At 47.4% G+C, this 12078-nt stretch overlaps 1 protein-coding gene across 1 annotated transcript in view; it reads right to left on the reverse strand.

Annotated features, from left to right (window-relative positions):
• The window catches only part of PXN (paxillin), a 48023-nt gene that overhangs the window by 9970 nt on the left and 25975 nt on the right, over window positions 1-12078 (reverse strand). The window contains exons 2-6 of the mRNA XM_082325038.1: window positions 11503-11729; window positions 10885-11000; window positions 8787-8926; window positions 8213-8414; window positions 7577-7712 (exon numbers count right to left, since the gene is read on the reverse strand). Of these exons, the coding sequence (XP_082181164.1) occupies window positions 7577-7712; window positions 8213-8414; window positions 8787-8926; window positions 10885-11000; window positions 11503-11729 (821 nt within the window). The remainder of the gene's footprint in view (window positions 1-7576; window positions 7713-8212; window positions 8415-8786; window positions 8927-10884; window positions 11001-11502; window positions 11730-12078) is intronic.

The following is a 12078-nucleotide window of genomic DNA, read 5'->3' on the forward strand; positions in this document are numbered from 1 at the left end:
GTCCTCTCTCCTATCTAGCAGCTCAGTACCAGCCTTTACCTGAACATCACATCTACTGAGCTATCAAGCTGGGAGCAGTGATTAGACTGGAAAACACTGCTTAAAAAAAACAAACCAGAAGAGAGAAGCCTGCCTGCATCTGTGGGAAGAAAGCGTCATCTTCAGTCTGACAGCCAACAGAAACAACTGTCTTGGTGCTAGGGGTCCAGGTCTGGGGAGAACAGGAATGCCTAGGGTCTTCAGAGGGAGGGGTGCCCACAACAGAAAGCTCATGATAATCATCATCAGAAGTTTCCCACTGGAAGAGAGGCTGGGGAGCCAATCTGAAGGAAGAGGAGGAGACCGGACTAGGAGCTGGGGCAGATGGCACATGGGAAGGCTGAGGTGGGAGCGGGAGGGGCAGTGCGGGGCCAGAGACGTGAGAGGGAGCAGCGTTAGCAGGGACTGTCTTTGCGGCTTCTTTGGAAGGCTGGAGCGGGGGAGAGGCTGGAGCAGAGACCGTCCTCCTTGGGGGGAGCGGGGATTCTGGAGGAAAAACCACCTAGAAAGACACGGAGGAAGAAGAAAGGTGAATAAATCCCAAGAGGAACCAACAAGCACTTCCTGCAACAGGAAGGCTGGTGGTTGTTACCACTATGCTTATCTAAGGGGGAAAAGCAGCAAGAAAGAGAAGGGAACTAGAAAACATGTTTCCCTGGGTAGCTCAAGGAAGGGCACCATCTTACACCCAGAACCTCCTGCACAGGTACGGTACTGGGAAAAACAAAGCATGCCTCTACGACAGGCGTGGTTTTAAAAATAACCCCCACATGGACATTTGATATGTGATAGCAGCAGGCTGCCCAAACAGATACCAGCACCAGCACCCACAGATCCCACTCCGATTCTTAAACATCAAGAACTAGGACCCGAGCGCCGGTTCCCTTTTCAGGCCAGACAAGGGTGACAAGAAAGAGTTAGTTCTTCATTTCATGTTGCTTAGGACGCTCAGAAACTTAATCTGCACCTCCACACAATGCCATCTGGACAGAGGGACGTGCTGGAACTTCCCAGCACATGTCCCAGCTTTCTACCTTCTCTACTTGCTGTCCAGCATTCTGCTCTTCCCCCTGGGGCCTGGCAGTGATAATGACCCCCTCTGTCAGCCAGTCATCCTGGCTCTTCCACTCTTCCCGTTCCTGTTTAGCGATGCCCAGTCTGTCCTGCAGCTCTTCAATCAAGCGATCCTGGGACTCGGTCTTGTGAAATATGGCAGGACCTAGTTTACGCCTCGGAGAGAGGTCACGATACATTGGATGCACATTCGCAGTCTCTTTTGTCCTCTTGATTAAAGATTTAATCTAAATGACAAAGGTAATAGTATCAGCAGAGAAGAGCCGTGTCGGAGCAAGCCCCAAGATGCAACAGCACAACCTCAAGCCATTAGTGACAACTGTGAGCAGGAAGAGTGATGACATTTATTCCACAATGCCAAAATTCCTCTTGGCACAGCCCAGAACAGTGACTCAGTGCAAGGAAAAACCCCGTAAGGATAATCACAGCAGCCAAAAATAACTATCTAGAAAAGGAAGGGAAAGATTAACCAGCAGGAAGCCAAGATAGGAGGTGCAGCATGACCACTCCGCTGAGCGTTAAAGAAACCTCAGCATCACAAGGACACAGAGCAGCCTCTCTGCGTTTGCCCTTTACAGGCATAAGACGCTTGGTCAGAGATGGCTGGTGCACAAAGCGTACTTCCAGCGCTGGAAGGAACACTAACAGCCCCAGCGACGAGACCTAAAAAGGGCAGCAGAGCAGAGTAGCTGCCATCCCAAGTCAGGAACATCCTCCAGGGGCATGAAACAGCCCTTTAACTTTTCAGAGGCCTCTGTGGACTGAGTCTTACCCCAGTTCGGGAACCAAAGTCCATTTCACAGGGAAGTCCCTACAAACTGCCATGTTCTGTGCTGCTGACCAACATGCAGAAGAGACCACAAGATAAAGCAGAGGACTTCAAACCTTCACGACATGCAGCTGTCAGTACCATCCGCTCAGAGCTGCATGCTGTTAGCGTGGGTGAGCACACTCACACCACACACAACACGTTAGTGCGTGGTCAGAACGGTCCTAGCTAGGACTTGTCCTACTCCTGCATCCATTCAGTGCCTGCCTGGCCTGATGCAGAAATCCTCTCAATGGGTGGTTTGGAGACGCATGGCAGATCCCATTCAGCTTTCCAAACGTTTCCAGGAGATTCTGGAGTGACTGCAGAGCTTCTGAACTGCTCATTTTCCTCGTCTCCTCTGGCTTTGTTCATGTTAGCAGTACCTGCCTTCCTAGTTCTCTCTCTGCCCTGCCTCTTCTTGACCAGGTCAGGACAGCCATCTACCTTGGTTTCCTGTGGTACTTCAGCTTTTAGCTCCTGTCCTTGCTCCACTACAAAGCCCAACTGGTTTTTAGTGTCTGGGAAGACATCCCACCGATCCAGGGCCACAACAGAAGGTTCATACACAGGATTCAAGACACTGTCATTCTTTCCATGTACCTCTGGCACGTGTGCAGCCAGCTCCAGGGCCCACAGCTCGTCTAAAGCCGTTTCCACACTTCTGCCCTGGGAAGGAAGGGCTGAATTGTCCCTGAACACTCCCTGCTGATCCAGCTCTTTAGGTATCTGCCCCTTCCCTTGACCATTTAAAGCGTTTGAAATTGGTACACTTGAGATTTTGGGATCAGTTCTCTGCTCCTTCTTCTCAGTCTCTTTTGCCAAATCATACTCTAGGCCTTGTGCCTCCACATTAGCAGATCTACACAGAAGCTCCCCGCTGGAAGCCGCCGCAGCCTGGGAAGCGTTTCTAGAAGAGTCAGGCTTTCTGCTCAGCCGACCCAAGCTTGCAGAGGTCATCTGCTGCCCACGGGCAGCGTAACCAGAAGAGACCCGTGGTGGGGGCACAGGGACCGTTTGTGGCAAACGGGGCATGCGTGGAGGAGCGGCAGAATGCCCTGAAGTAGGCAGAACTACAGTGTTACCGCCTTCCTCAATGCGGAGGACTGCTGAGGGGGCAGATGCTGGCACTGTCGAGTCCCCGCTGTGACTTGCGGAAGGGTGTTTGGAATGGGATAGCACTGTTAAACTGTGAGGAGCGTTGCTGGAGTCTGCATTTGCTGAACTGGGAACCGGTTCTAGGGAGGGTTCGGAAATCAGAGACATAGTGGAACTAGTCTGCAAAAAGGAGACAGAAGGAATAAGGAGAGAAAAAGATAAAGACAGAGGTAAGGAGAAGGAAAAAAAGCAAAGAATTAAGCATTACAGCAATCATGACCTCCAAATCAAAGAGCCGTGTTGATCCAAAGCCTTACTTCCAAGAGTACGGAAGGAAAATGGGATATCAAAGAGCAGAACCAGCATGACATTGTGCTGATCTTCACATGAGATGATGGCGGATGAAGTTCTACTGCCATTGAGATCCTCTTCCTATGCCCTCTAAGCGATAGCTCATGTGTTCACCTGCAGCTGCGACGGGGGCACGCAGCAGCCGCTGGGAAGTCAGCTACAAACCCAGGAATGTCTAGACTGTGAGTAAAGGTCACGTTAACAACTTACTCGTAGTCAGACGTGTAAATTTTACACTTCAAAGCTGAAAAAAAGCAATCAATGAATAGAACAAAGCATGACATTTTCTTCTTGATACACTAATAAAATGCTCCTGTTGGCTGAGTTCATGGCAATGAAAACAAAGCTTCAGGGCATTCACAGCAAGAACAGATGACAGGGGCTTTGTTCTGTTCACATCGCTAATCTCACCTTGGACGTGACACATACTGACTCTGTACCAGTCTGTCAGTCACGCCATGCCCTTGTAAGCATTGCTTAGGTGGCTAATTAGCCTCTTCCCCTTAGGCCAAAGGCTCCACATTGACATTGTAATAAAATCAGAACTAATTTTGATCCAAAATACACTCTAACGAGAGCAACTGATACAGAGTTTTTGATTCTCCTTGACTGACAGGGTCTTTTGAAAACAAAAGATCCTGGGTCCTCCTTTCCCCATTTTCAGCGGTTCCTGGCTAAACTCTAGGAGACAAACGCATTACTCCCTTTTCTTAAAAAGGGAAAATCAGAACAGTGGCTTGGACAAGTTCGCACAGCAGGTCAACCTAAGACCAATGCTGAGCCCTCTCTGTTTTAAAAACATATCCACAAAGGATTTCCAAATCCAAGAGCTATCAAGACCTGCTCTGGTTCTTAGTCACATTTTCCAAAGAAGCCTCAAGAAGTTAAAATGCTTATGCTCTAAGGTAGCGGGGCACATAACTTCCCAAGCCCATGTACGGTATCTCAGTGTCTACTTACCTTTCTGAGATACTTATCATGAATAAAAAGATAAAATTAAACAGAACATGCACAAAATCTGCCAGTAGATGGAAGAGACTTATACCTTCAGCTGACTTAAGCTGCTACCATCCCGAGGGGTCAGGAGCTGGCGTGCACACACACACACACGTTTGTGAAGGCACAACAGCAGTGCTACAGGGAGACTGTGCTCAGAAAGAGCAACAGGGCACCACAAGTCATTACAGATTGCTCCTCCCCTCGAGCAGCACAGCAAGACCCACAGTCACAGCAGAGACAAAAAGGACTAATAAGTACGTTCAGCAGTTAAAATGAGGACATTTCCCAATATTGCCTTCCCCCTGTATTTTGCCTAAGCTGGCAAGCGACCTAACCACTCATCCGTGACAATGCACCTGTAAAAGTAACCTGGCTTTATACCATGGTTCACCGTTTTCAGACTTCCTAAAATGAAGTCAGTCATTTTCAAGGCAAGACTAACATTTCACTCAAAAGCAAGTACTTCCAGCATATTAAAAACACACCTGCTCCAAAACAAGAGCAATGGTTAAACACTCAACAGTAATAGAACAGTTAAATACAAGCAGCTAGCTATGCAGTAAGCAGGCATCATATTACACAGAAATGGCAGAGATTGAAAGAACAAGTGCATTAAGTAATCTCAGGGCCGGCTAACTGATGAGCTAGATAACCAAAATCAAATGGATTCTGTAAGCAAAAAGAATGAGCAACTCATTAAAGCGAGCAAAAGATGATAAAAGAGTAATGTATCAGTCTGTAAGAACACCTTTTACTCTGGGGTACGAAGGAAATTAAACATCAGTGCCTCCACTCTCCCATCCCCATCTACTGCAACTTCTAGCTGTACCAACTACCAACTCCAACTAATTACACATCGCACTTAGGTTTTCTGTCCTATTTTTCGCAGCCACACACAGGTCTGGTATTCGAACGGTAGCTTTCAGTCTTTCACCTCTGCAAAGGCTCCAGTCCTCTCCCTTACATCCTGCCACCGGGACAGACTAGAAATACATTTTTACAGACAAGCTAACACCAGTAGTTGGCACAAATAGAGGAGGTAAAAGCAAACAAAAAGGACTGAAAGGAAAATGAAGCAACCCGGAGAACAGGAAAAAGGAAAGTAACCATTAAAAACAGTCAGGAAAGCGATCGCAGAAACCATGTTCTTCGTGCTTCAGGGAGAACGTTCAGACACAGAAGAGCTCAATGCCTCACAAAAATACTAATGCTGTGTTTATAAAGCCCAAATCTTAAAGTCTTGCTACGTTTCAGTTTGCTCTCAGAGCTCAACCAGAAACTAAGCCAGGAAGGCAGGCAGTATTCCAGAGAGCAGCTAGTCTCCGTCATGCAGGTTTTATTGGAGCTGCACAAAGATTCTAAGGCCTTTTCTCAAGACTGCAAAGCATTTGAGCACCCACACTTAAAAACATCCTCTCTTTGTATCTTGCAAGGAAAACCTGGGCTGGGCGAGGGCATTCTCAGTTGCCAAGAGCTCACCTAGGAGCAAAGGCTGGTGGCAGCAACCACACCCCGGGCTTGTTTTCTGAGCCCTGATAACAGCAGCAGGGGCAGGAGGCCGCAGCGCTCAAGCTCCCCCAGCTCACGGAGGGAGCGAGGCAGGCTATGCCAGCAGCGCAGGGGGAAGCTCTCTCCAGCTTCACAACGGTGCAATTTTTCAACTAGACTGAACAGACACCTGTGGGTATCCTGCACTCTACCCTAGGACCTAATATGGAGAAAAAAGGCAACACTAAGGTGTCAATATTTGCAATTGACTAAATACACACTACAGTAAGTCTAGAGAAAACAGTGAGTAACTCCTAGATTCTCACAAAATGAAGTACCTGTGCCAGAAATGGCAGACTGAATTCAATTCCAGCAACTGCAAGGCAAGCGAAGTCCCGCAGAGCGTGCATGCTCCCTGCAGGGTTCTGCGCTCGGTCCAAACTCCGGGTGTTGTAACGACCTCCACGAAACCCACAGCAGACATCAAAAGCACTCACGTGAATGGTGGCACAGAGAGAACAGCAGCAAAGCCCTCACTGAACGACCTGTCTACCTCTCCTCACAAAACATTCATCAGCGCTGGCTGACCCACCTAAAGTCATGGTAGGAGGAGATGGAGTTCAGCACAGACAAGGAACACCAAGCATCAGCAGAATCTTCCACATGAGGAAAAACCAGAGAGTTAGGGACTTCCTTAGGATTAGAAAGCAGGCTTGCATGTGTATGTAAGAAAGGCAAACTCAACAATGACCACAAAGAGAATATGTTAGATATTTGCTTTCTCCACCTCTCTCAGAACAAATTCAAGTGAGTAATTCAGAAAGGCTATAAGCAAAAGTAGAAAGCAAGAAGTGAAAATATTTTTCATTTTGCTATGATTATGGGTAAATGAAAGTCTCGTGAAAATAAGCTCCAAAGTTATTCATCTAGCGCAAGAATGGTAACATACCTATATGAATAAAGAGCAAGTTACCCAAGTACATATGCCAAGTGCTTCACGTATCAGGATGACCGTGGGCAAGTTACTCCTGAGCTTATCCTATTATGGGATTTTTATGTGCTACTTACGACTGAAGTAGCAGTTCTTTTCCGATACAATAGTTTGATTTCCAAACAAGATTCTGAACAGTATTTTCCATCTTCTGCCCCCACAAGAAGCTCAGACTTTAATCCCATTTTGAGGTGAATAAGAGAGATTGTTTTAAGATGGAAACCATTGAAGTCTCCAGCTGTCTGATGTGAAGGCTTCAGTGCTCATACCACATGCCTGGAAGATCCTCCACAGGGAAAGCACATCAGGGTAAAAATACACTCCAAGGAGGAGGGTCATCCCACAGAACAGAAGGGCCTGGTCTCTGTCAGAAGGCAGACTGGTGTCCCATGCTCCCCTACTTCTTGTTAAGTTGCAAATAATTCACCCTGTACTGAGCAGTAACTAAGCTCATTATCTTTGGCATACAGACAAACTGCAGAACCAAAGGAAAAACAGACCCCAGGACTGCCTTACCCTGCCAGTGACGAGCATTTACAGCAGCCGAGAACACCTACAGTAGCGCTCAGAAAGCGCAAATACCACCACAGGAAGTTTTTCAGAGCAAATTTGAGAGGTAAAGAGGGCATTCTGGAGATCAATCAAGGTGAGCAGATGTGGCTAACAGGCAAGAGAGTCTGGGAGTGGGGAGGGACAAGATGAAGTATTAAGTTGTGATGACAGGGCACCTTAAAGTCGGAGAGAGACGCCATCAGCTCATCCAGTTCTCGTGTAGCTGAAGAAGCAGATATACGGGTCTGCTGCTGACTGGCGGTGACCCGCTGGGGGCTGCTCACCTCACCTTGGCTCACAGTGATTGCAGGCCTGACAAGAAAAAGAAAAAAGGAAAAATAAAAGTGCGTTTAAGCCTGGGAGACCACTCCTAGGCTGAAAGTCCCAGTGCCCCTCCGAACAAGCACAGCACAGCAAGTTTCACTAGCCCTCCCCCAGACCCAGCTTCCACAACACACGCGGACCCTGTCTCTCTGCCAAGCCTAACGCGAGTGTACACACACACACGTGCCATCCATTAAGGAATGGACGATGACCAAACATTCATTTTGTCAGGCTGTGGGTATTTGCGATCAGTTTTACATCTGAGTTGGAACAATCCACCTCTTGTAACATGACTTATGTATTTTTTCATCCAGGAGTAGATAAAAGCACCAGCATCTTCATGCGCCTGCTTGATTTCTGACCCTTTAGAGAAATCCCATCTTCTGCCTGTCACTCTCCTGCAGCATCTGCCCCTACACCACAGTCACTATTCCCACAAGAGCCTGTCACACCCCACAAGAGCCAGCAACCACCAAAACACTACTCACACTGGACTTGGCACAGAACTCTCCAGCTCATCCAGCAGGCTCTCCACACTGGGACGCACATCTTCGATTCCACGTGCACCATTTCGCTTTGGCTTTTCTTTTGTAGGGGGTGCAGCCTTCCCTCCCACGGAGCTGCTGCTCTCTGGGATGACATAGTGAGGTCCAGTCACGCTGGGCAGTGATGGGCTTCTGCCGGCTTCATCTTAAGAAAGGGAAGCAGAAGAGAGTCATTCAGACCCCTAGGTCCATACATACGTGCTAATCACAGGCAAGAGCAACAAATTGCCCAGAAATCTTGTGGAACATCCATCTTTGAGGATATTCAGAACTTAAAGTGCAAGGGCCTGAGCAACCTAATCTAACTTTGAAACTCCAGTTAGAGCCAATTTTGAAGTTGGCCCTGCTTTGAGCAGGGTGCTGCACCACAGACCTCAAGAGATGCCATCCATACTAAACGAATCTTTGATCAGGAGCTGGAGGGGTCTCCCTCAATAAGGATGTTGGAAGGAACAAGTAGGCTACTGTTTTGAGAATCAAACTATCCACTCATGCCAAATGTCGTGCTATTCCATACCTCCTGGGAAGCCACTGGCGGGATTATGTTGAACAGCATTCAGTTCCAGAAGAAGTCTGTCCAGTTCTGAGAGGTTGCTGCCCAGAGAGGAGCTGGTCATTGTGGGAGATGGCTCTGCAGACTTCTGCTTGTTCGGGAAACTAAAGATAAAAGGGAAGTGTGAAACTTCTGCATCAAGATACAGCAGGAGGAGGGAGGCAAACGTACTTTAGGTTCACAAAGTTTACACATGTACTGCATTCTTTTCAAGCCGACGCTTTTAGCTCTGGGGGAAAGAAGATGTGTGCTTTGTGAAATGACTACAACGCAGGTGCTGCTTAGCCACATCTTCACTTGTCAGTTACAAAGAAATGGCATTGACGGACAGGGCCTCAGGTTTTAGGACTGTGTGCCGTACAGCCCTGTAGCAAAGAGTTAACCGTCTGCAGATCCAAGACGCACAGAACAGCAGCAGAACCATTAGCTGGCATACAGGAAAATTACTTGTTTCTGCTGACATCACCCCAAGCAGCAAAAACCTCCCCCCTGACGCAAGGGAATGCAGGGCCAGCACAGGCTGGAGAAAGAGGCAAAGTACAAACCTCAAGCTATCGACAAGAAGTCAAAAGCAGCAGGTTATGTGGTAGCCTCTTGCAGCACTCAAGGTCTCTTCTCAAGTCCTCAAACTTTTAATTTGGGGAACTCTAACTAGTTTATAAGAAATTTGAAACTATTTTCTACTGTGTTAAATACACAAGCCTTGAAAGAAGTTTACCTGTGCACAGGTGTGTATAAAACACTGGCTGTAATTATTCCTTATCCCATACAGGTGATCCCATTTACCACACACAACCGCAAACTGTCTCAAAGCAAAACGTAGCACCAATGCAGTGATTTTTACAGTAATTACACTGTAGTAACAGTCTTCCCATCATCAATGGCAGGGAAATTATTTTCTCCTAGTTTTACAAATGAAGAAATAACTTCCAATGCTCTAGAGGTTCTTATTTTATCAAAAAGATACTTTCCAAATCCAAAATGGGAGCTTCTGCCTTGTGCACACTACCATATTATGCTCAGAAAGTTAATATGTAACAGGCTTTAGGACTCTGACACCTATAACCGCAGCGACAATTATGAAATTCCATAAGGGCAGTTATTATCTTTCTCTTCAGACTGAAAAAAAAAAAAAAAAAAATCCACATATGCAATCTGAGGAGGGCATACTTCTTTCCGACCCAAGCACACAAGCCACAATTCACACCAGAACCAAGCCATGCCAGACCCTTGTACAGGAGGACTTATGGCTGTAATTACATCCATTTTGTACTAATTGCATGCAGCCGTCTGAAAAAATTGCAGTTACTGCCTCCATTGGACCATCTCTGGATATGTCTGCCTCTACCCAGAATTAGTTCTGGTTGAAAGCAACTTCCTGCTCAGCAGAAAGAGCTTGGCACCGTTAGACCACGACACCAGAGAAACAGCAGTCTCCACACTGTAAGGCGGCACCAGGACAGAGCGCACCGTGCAGGGCCATCAGAGATGAAGTTCTGACAGCCTCTTCCTCACTCATCCCCCTGTCAGCACAACGGTCCGTCCTACCGTACAGGCTACTCCTCCAGCCTCTCCGTGTAAGAGCAGCTGCCTTTGCGAGTACAAACTAGTTATCTATCTACCATCTACTGAGATGAAACTTTTAAGTTCTAATTTCCTTGAAAATTCAAGTCAATGCACACCCTGCTAGGCCACAGGTAACGGAGTTCCCCGGGATAACTGACCCAAAGGCCACCCACCTCGTGAAGAACTTCTGGGCTGCTTAACAGAGGGACGGATTTGCCACTTGTCTCTGGATCGTATCCTTCACAACACGATCCAGATCCTGTTCTAGCTGATGGATCCTTAACCTCTTCTGCAGCGGAGCAAACCAAAGGGCCAGGTCAATGTTTGAAGTGAGTATGAAAGTTACACTGGCCTCTTACAAAAGAAGTAATCTAAACCAACACAAGGCATCATAACATACACAGGGGCAGCGTTTGTTCCCACTTATAGAAGGCAGCTTGAGCCACAGCAGGCTCAAGTTGTGAGTCAGGCTTATCTCTTAACAGAGGCAAGATACCTGTAGACGTGTTCCTCTTCGCTGGCACGGGGAGAAGGAGAGCTGAGCCCGTCTCTAGGAACAGAGGCACTGGAGCTTTTGGCACTAGAGCTGTATATAGGAGACTGGGACTGAGGCTGTGGAAATGAGATTTGCATTGGAAACATGCAATACAAAATGAGTACGTACACTACTGCATTGCAACCCCACACACGTATAGGACAGAACAAAGCCCAGCAGAAGGAAAAAAAAAAATCTGCTATATAGCCAGCCAGCCTCTATCAGATGAGCTACACCAGGAACAACTGTTCTCCACTTGCTTCAGATTTGCCTATGAGTCGCAGATCTGTGCTGGAAACCCAGCCTGCTTTCCACAGGCTACAAGACAGATGACTAACACTAATCTCATCACACTACCATTTTGTCGGAACAATGACGATGGGTTTCAAATTCTTTTCAGCCATTTGTTCCAACCGTTTAGTTCTATTAAAAGCCCACACCTCCCCCCCATTTCCCCACTCTGTTCATAGCCAAACTCATCCTCGCTGCTTGCTGTTCCATCCCCTCAGCTACTTCCTTGAGAGATGCTGCGCCAACAAAACAAGCATGCACCCTCCCCATCCACACACGCTCCCTTACTTGCTGGTGGACGTATCTGGATACGTTGGGTTGCCACTGATCTAAGGGGTCAATCACGGTGCCATTCAGGGCCTCGTTGGAGGGTGGCGGGGGCACTGGCGGCGGCACGCCAATCTCTTGGTACGTGTGGTTTCCAGTTGGATAGGAGTAAGGTGTTTCCTCTGTTAGAAACACTGGTCGTTTGGAGATATGCGAGGTGGTGGATTCCAGGTCTGCCAGTAAGGCGTCTGCAGGAAAGAAAAAAAAAGAAAAACGGTAAAATCCTGGACTACAGCTTTTTCTCTTTCATCTCATTCAGGATATCCGTATCAGAAGGTCTTTGGGAAGACTTTTCATCCAAGCTGATCTACTAAATGCCCTGAAAAACATTACTGCAGCCCAGGACTGAATGGGTTAATCAAACTTGTAGTACAAAGAAAATGCCAAGAGGTAACAAAGCAGCCAGAAAAACTGTGTCAGTCTCAGATTTTTTTTGTCTTAAGTGGAAAACCACCCAACAACAGGGACCCGTAGTCTCACTGCAGCCTGCAGAAGAAGAACCTAGGAGGAACCTGCCCAGAGATCGACTGGCAACAG

Source organism: Platalea leucorodia, assembly GCF_965183815.1.
Source record: "Platalea leucorodia genome assembly, chromosome: 12".
In the NCBI taxonomy this organism is placed as follows: Eukaryota; Metazoa; Chordata; class Aves; order Pelecaniformes; family Threskiornithidae; genus Platalea; species Platalea leucorodia.